The 7,566-nt window shown below is 28.8% G+C and overlaps 1 protein-coding gene across 1 annotated transcript; it reads right to left on the bottom strand.

The window, feature by feature from the left end:
- Window positions 1-307: 307 nt before the first annotated feature.
- On the bottom strand, window positions 308-5,686 carry LOC122272509 (uncharacterized). The gene is made up of 2 exons (XM_087166635.1): window positions 5,401-5,686; window positions 308-923 (listed from the first exon to the last, which is right to left on the bottom strand). Exons 1-2 carry the CDS (start codon window positions 5,421-5,423, stop codon window positions 542-544), a joined length of 405 nt encoding a protein of 134 aa, XP_087022761.1. The 5' UTR covers window positions 5,424-5,686; the 3' UTR covers window positions 308-541.
- Between the last annotated feature and the right edge of the window lie 1,880 nt (window positions 5,687-7,566).

Raw genomic sequence — 7,566 nt, 5'->3', positions numbered from 1 at the left:
ACCTATAACATTGTTTCTTATGGGACATTTTTAAATTTGATCAGTGCAAAAATAATTAACAAGGCTTGGGAAATTTATTAATATTACAGTTCTGAATTAATATATTTTAAGCAAAAGTTTGAATCGACTGTATGTTTAAATGTGGCAAGAATCTAAATCTCGTGCCAGAAAAAAATTTGCTAATAGACTTTTTTCTCGGTAAATGAATAAATACTGAAGTGTCAAATCTTGCAAATTAAAAAAAAATGTAAATAAAGCAATAAATCAGAAACAAAATAAATTTTTAAGTAACTACAGAACAAAAAAATAGAATTAAAAAATTTATTGAAATTTTTAAAAAGAAACCTAACTTAGTATACAAATTTGCTTTTATATATTCTTCAATCTAATTCATAAAACATTACTCAAATAACATTTCCCTCATTCATTGCAGAGACCGGGTACTCTTCCTTCCATCGTGTGTAAAGATGGATACGGAATTTGATTTGTTAATTGAAATCGCGTTCGTTAAAATATCTATTTTACCTCCAATTTTCTGTGTCTATGGTACATCTTTCTTTGCACCAACATCTTTAGGTTTTACCCATTTGTATGGATTAGGTTTTTGTTTTTCTAATTTCTCGAGCAGCAGTCGGAAATTATTCGGTTGCTCGTTCTCTTTGTTCTCGAAGAGCTCTATTTTTCTTGGACCAATGTGTCGGTAGATGCACCTCCGATTTCTGCATGCGGCATTATACCTGCAGGTTGGATGCTGGAAGTGACACTTTTGACCCATGCGGCACTTTGGAAAAAATCGGCACCTGGGAATTTGCTGAAGTTTCTCTGTTTCAGGATCACCTTTCATACTCTTGGTGTTTTTAGTAGCAATATCTTCAACTGCTTTTCTCTTTGTCTGTTGCACGGGCCTAACAGGTGTTGAGATTCTGAAAAAAAAATTACGTAAGCAATTAAATCATAACACTTCATGAAAAAGTAATGTATCAACAATGGTATTATTATGTTACGCTGTAAAAAATTCCGAAACTAATTACGGTAAAAAGTACTGGCACTCAGTGTGCTTCACAGTAAAATTTTTCGGGACAATATTTATATACTGCAAATTTTGCAATAATATTTACTGTAACATCAGTAAATCACCATAATTAAATAAATGACTCCGTAGAATTAATGAGATTCTATAAACTAATGTATAAAATTTCATTAGGGCTGGAGTAGCCTGCTGGTTTGGTAGGGAGTTGGAACCATGTCCGAGAAGCCGTGAGCTCCATCCCAGCCGAGCGAAGACTCCCCTTGTATAGTAAATGGCGACTGGTGCACTGTCAGGTCACTATGTCCTCCAAGTTCCCATAACAAATCAATAACTCTGGACTCTAACAAATCGTTTTCTGGTTTAGGTCAAAATTACGATCTGTGGATGTATGATTGGGTTCGTTCTTTTACACGGGCTGTGACGAGAGTGTGTGGCTGAAGTCGTATTCTCTGAAATAAATGGCGTCACTGAAAACAAGAAAACGCACCATATGCCTTAAATTCGGCAAAAATGGATTTCATGCCTTAAATATACAGAAAAAATGGATTTTACAGTAAAATGGATTTTGAAGATGATACACTAAGTATACCAGTAATTTTTATCGTAATTCATTTCAGAATTTTTTGCAATGTACACTGCATTTCTAGTCTCCGCTTAGTTAATCCTACATGACATTTTTCTTGCACTCATTAGAGAAAATATCAACACCAAACACTCAAAAACTGCATGACTCGAAAAAATTAACGACATAAATTAATTTTAAGCATCCTTTTCTTAAAAATTTTACTTAAATAATAATAAGAATTTTAAAGTAAGACTCTTAGATCATAAAACTTAATCTTAAACAGCTTAAATAATATCTTGTTTCGCTTATAACCTGATATAACTTGACATTTCATATCACCAAGAACTATTAGCCCATTGCGAGTCCATTGCCATAATATTTACAGAAATAAAGAAGCACACGACAGTTCATTGAAATAAAACACACAATGGTTGTTACACTGCAAGAAATTCTAAATTAAATTACGATATAAAGTACATCGTCTATATTACTCATCCGTAAAATAATACACTTTAAATCTTACAGTAGTTTTTATTCAATTAAAGTGATTCAATGATTTTACGGTAATTATTCCTGTAAAAATGACAATATATCAAATTTCTTGCTCCGTAACATGCTCCAGTAAGAGTGGATTTTATGGTAAAAAGTATCAACACCATGAATGGTGGTACTTTATACCGTAATTTGTTCCGAAATCTCTTACAGTGTTCAGATTAAGGAGTATTTGCTGTTTATAAGCATAGTTAAATGGACATAAATCTTTTAAACTCATTAGTAAAAAATTTCGGATTTTTAAAAACAATTTTTAAAAGTTCAATTTTGAGTCATAAATATTTTTCCAACAAAAACTAAATTGAGGTATTATTTTCTAGAGGTATTATTATATAAAATTTTTTAAAAAAATCCTTTTTCTTGTCTTGCGTTGTTTTGCTGTAACTTCAATAATAAAATTCAATGAAATTAATCAAAAGCTTTACGGAAATTCAAAATGAATCACAAAATGTTTGCTTTAAAAATTGAGAGAAACATTTACATTCTTTTTTAATAATTTTGTAGTGAATCATATTTGGCAACTAATCAAATGTCCCACTTGAATATCTTAAAAAATTAAAAAGCTCCGAGCAGTTTTCTATGTAGCTTTCGTACTTTTTAAAATAAAGCCCAAAATAATCAGGAGTCTTCCACAATTTTACTTTATATCTTTAAAGTTATAGAGCAAAAAAACCTTAAACTAAAAAAAAAATAAACTCTATATAAAAAATGACCATATTTCCATAAATATTTAAGTCAGGCTTACAAAATTTTGGATAATTATAGTAAACCAAAATAACTTCGCAAATTACAAATCTATCGTTATATTTTTTTGGCATAGACAGATTAAAAACATTATTTTCGGTTTATAATATATTGTCTGTCCCTCAATCCTTTGAATTTCATTTATATGTAGGAGAAATTATAGAAGCTATACACTTCTAAAGTAATAAGATTATGCGTTAAGATTTTTTGAGATTTTGATTTAAGATTTTTCTCAGTGTAAAAGTGTTTCTATTATTTTGTTAAGCCCTTGTAGCTTCTTAAGATCAGATCTTGCATAATTTTAAGTTTTGGTAGTTTAAAAACACCTTGCATTCCAAAATCTAACGATTTTTTTCAAAGGAAGGAAAACAGTTCTTTCGTACTTTTTATTTTTTATTTTAGTATTAGACCTGTAATTTCAGTCTACCTTTTGTGTGATACACTAAATATTATTATAGAATGGTGATTCAGCTATTAATGCCCAAAATAGAAAAAAAAACATGAAAGTGGTAAAATGATGAAAGGCAGTTAGTCGCCGCACATAAAAATAAAATTACAAAAAAAGATCTAAAAATACACGCAAAATTCCAAGCCATTATTACCAATATTTAATAAAAATAAAACCAACATTTTAGCTAAGAGGGATGGTTAGTACTAAACTTATCTATTAAGGAAGGACACAATCTTGTAAAAAAGATTTCAATTGCACTTTCTATTGTCATTTTCTAATATGCTTTATCTGGAACCGTTTTAAGAGTTTTAACTTTCACACATTAAAACTAAAAAAAAATTTTTTAAATTTATGGAAAAAACAGTGAGCTCAAGTATCAGCATAAAACTGTTTATCTCACAGAAAAATACTGTTTTTTTTTTTTTTTTTTTTCAAAAAAACAGGCGCTTGTCTTTTCACCAGATAAGTACTATTATTTCTGAAAATTCTGTTATTTCAATAAAAACTTCTGCAAAAAATGTAAGCCTGCATTGTGGTCAGTGCATGCCGAGAGCAGCATTCGTACGACCAGTCTTCGAGACGCTGAGATTCGACCCTGGGTCATCTCAAATGGTCCTCTATGCTAACACTTTTATTTATAAGCAGTTGCGTTCAAGTATAATGGGATTAAATCCCTTTCTATATTTTAATGTCTCTGTTAAAAATTACCATATTTTTTTCAAAAAAAGATTTATTTGTAAGAAGAAAAAAATTCTATAAGCATTTGACTCAATTTTTCGAAGTTAAAAGTGTGTAACGTAATCACTTTTTTTCCATCCATTTTCGCAAGTAAAATAAAGAAAGTTTATTCACAAAAAAAATATTTGACAAAATAATAACATTACCAGATATTTAAAATAACAAAACTAATTCAGAATTTATTAATTTAAAGATTTCAAAATAGTAAATTTGAACGAATAAATACTAAACCAAATAAAAAGTAATAGCCAATGCGCGCATTGCAGCAACAACAGGAGTGTCTACTATTGACTATGACAAAAATTTAATAACAATACTTTGACTATGACAATATTTTAAATAACGAAATCCATATCATCAATAAATTTAATTAATAAATTTAAGTAAAAACCAGTTTCAGGGGATCAAAAACAAATAATTTAATACAATCTACTATATTTATTTTGTTAAAAAAAGTATTACAAAAGAGAGAAGAAATGAGATATAATTTCGGATGTTTTAATGAAAAATCAACTAATTCCTCATACCACAAAATAAATATTTAGCAACATGAATTTTAATTAGCATTAATTAATAAAATACATTTAAGGAAATTAGGTTAATTGAATTTAAATTTTAAAAAAAACTATTCGTGGAGTTAGGCACTTCAAGGCAGCACTAACGGATTCTTGATACCACGGAACAGAATATATTACAAAATAAATTAATGAATACTTTAAATAGCAAAATTCATTTCAGCAATAAACTTAATCAAATTTTAAAAAAAGCTCTTTGCTTCAAAAAAAAATTATTTAATCAATTAAATCTTACATTAAATTGAAATTACACAATGCATCATTTACTTTCTTTAAAAAGTATTGATAGGAAGAGTGGGAGACATGAGATATTTAAAGTAATTTCTGACGTCTCACTGCTGAGTCAATTAATTCCTGATACCACAAATTAAAATAATTTATAAGGCAAATAAATAAATACTTTAAATACCAAAAACCATTTCAGCAATAAACTGAATTAAACTTAAAAAAACTGTTCGAGGAGTTCAAAAACAAATTATTTAATCAAATAAATCTCACATTAAATTAAAATTACATTAATTCATATTTACTTTCCTAGTTTATTTTCAAATATATTCCACAGTTTCAAATACTAATTACAAATACTAAAAAATTTTAAAAGCTAAAACTTGTTCAGACACAGATGAACCATAACCGTAAGCCGCATTTTTTTTCTAATTAGAACGTATTAATAAAAATCAAGATAGAAGAATGAAAAGCCTTAATTAATCAATAAGTAAAGCAATGAAAAATAAAGTAAACTTACTTAAAATCCTTGATCAGAGACATCGTTAAGGATCTTAAGAGCTTTCCGAAATATCTTGATGGATAATTCACTACACCAAGCTTCAAGACTATAATCAAGTAACTACACTTTTCTACTAATATAACTATTAAGGAACTAAGTCACGAACTCACCGTACAACACCGAAATGAATACTACAATTTTAAAGTAGCAGTTATGTACTTTTGCTGCAACAATAGATAGATACCTCCCATTGGTCAAACCTGGACAGTCAATCATAACTGATTGTCACTCATGTCAAGTCATAACCCCCCCCCCCACACACACACACACAATTCTCTTCATGCAACATACAAACTATAAGAAATCATTCGGGGTATTATATACTTTGAAGCTCTTATCAATGACAATTACTCTTTGCAAGAATGACATGTCTTTGGGGCTAATTATGCCAAAAGAAAAGTTTTATGAGGCTCAAAAAGCATTATAAAATTTTATCACAATCCATTAAAATTTAAATATTTCGTTCAAATATTTAAAAAAAAACGCTATTATTAGAATTCAATTAAGTAACATTGAATATTTCTGCAAAAATAAAATTTAATTACGGATTGTTTCATTGAAGCAATTTATAAATGATATAAACCTTCAAGAAAAGTCTTCAAATGTACTATCTAAAAGTTCATCTCCATCATTAATATTTGTGTTTAAGAGAAATAATTTTTACAAATAAAATCTTAAAACACTTTTGATTTGATATTATTCTCCATCTTATTGAGAATGATCTTTTTTGTTTAATGTAATTAGAAATGTCATTTGTAATTTTCAAAGATAGCTTATATGGATAGGGGCAGTGTCAATATGGTTTTTCCACTGACAACAGAAAGGCTCATGTGTGTTTGTAGACAGTGTGTCTCCTGAAGAAGTGCTGTCTTACAGGCACACATATATTCTATTTTTTTTTTACTTTTTCCTGCTTTAAAATTTGTTTCAATATCTAAACTTATATAGATAATATCAGATACTAAGGAGACTAACAATTTTTAGTAATATCTTTAAAGTAATTTAAATGCATTTTTAATTATTTTTAATTTTGAAGTTTATTTTAGTTTTTTGCATATTTTTTCTTTGCACTAAAAACGAGAATTTTATGGAAAAATATTGTGAAATTTTGTAACTGCTTACGGCAAAGTCAAATTTTTCATTTATTTTTTTTATTCTTTTCCAATTTTCTTCTTTTATTGGCGCATTCCATTTTCGCCTCGAAAATAACTTTGTGGATAATACTATAGGCTACAAATGATTCAAAATAATTTACAATTCCGAAAATTTTACCCTAGCAACTATATCATTGAAACAATTTCGCTTAATTTTGCAATATTTGACGGAACATGTATAATAAGAGCGAAACATAATTAAAAATGTACCAGGTTTCATGCAGTGAACATGAAAAAAAAAAGCATTCTAAATATTGTTTATGCAATTGTCAGATTTTCACGCATTATAACTTAAGGGTTTTGCACTCTGACTTTGACTAAGTTGATTAATTAGCGCAAAAAAATAGTTAAGTTGTGAAATCAAGCACAAAGTTAACTTTCTTTAAATAACCTCACGTTTTTTAAATTCCATTTAGATTTTTGACCATGAAGATATGGGTTGCTTATAACGTTTAAAATATGTTTTTAGAAGTTTCGGTAGGAGTGCGGTCAAAAGTTGAGATAAGCTATAGAAAGTGTTAAATGAGGTCCAGTAGTAAGTTGTAGAAATTATAAAAACTCATATAAAAGAGAAGACTTTCTTTTTCAAAAATCTTTGAGTTTTACAGCACATTTAAGAAGTTCCACTCAAAAAAAAACGATTGTCTCGTTCTTAAAATTGCTCATCTGATAAAGGAATTCAAAGTAAGCAGGGAAATTCAATCACTCCTGCTTCAGTCTCCTAAAGAATATCTTTTATTTTTTCAGAAATGAGTTAATTTAAATAAACATTTCTCAGAACAACACCTGCGAATTGACGACCACCCCCATAAGGTAGAGGATTGTTTGATGACGGGTACGGTTCGTCACAAACTTATTCCCCCCCAAAATGAACAAAAGGCATTGTAAGGAGTGCTACAAAGGAACACCTGCTACTAAATGATGGTCAAGATGACCCACCTAACACGCTCAAAATGTTTCCCCCACAGAG

This window comes from Parasteatoda tepidariorum, chromosome 6, assembly GCF_982258835.1.
Source record: "Parasteatoda tepidariorum strain Cologne lab strain chromosome 6, Ptep-v5.0, whole genome shotgun sequence".
In the NCBI taxonomy this organism is placed as follows: domain Eukaryota; kingdom Metazoa; phylum Arthropoda; class Arachnida; order Araneae; family Theridiidae; genus Parasteatoda; species Parasteatoda tepidariorum.
Note: the sequence above shows the minus strand (reverse complement) of the source record. Positions and strands in the feature narration are given on the sequence as shown.

Coding starts and splice junctions, on each gene's coding strand:
- LOC122272509 (XM_087166635.1), bottom strand. CDS start 5,423: ATGTCTCTGATCAAGGATTTTAA. Junction 924..5,400: donor TCTCTGATCAAGGATTTTAA/GTAAGTTTACTT, acceptor TTTTTTTTTCAG/AATCTCAACACCTGTTAGGC.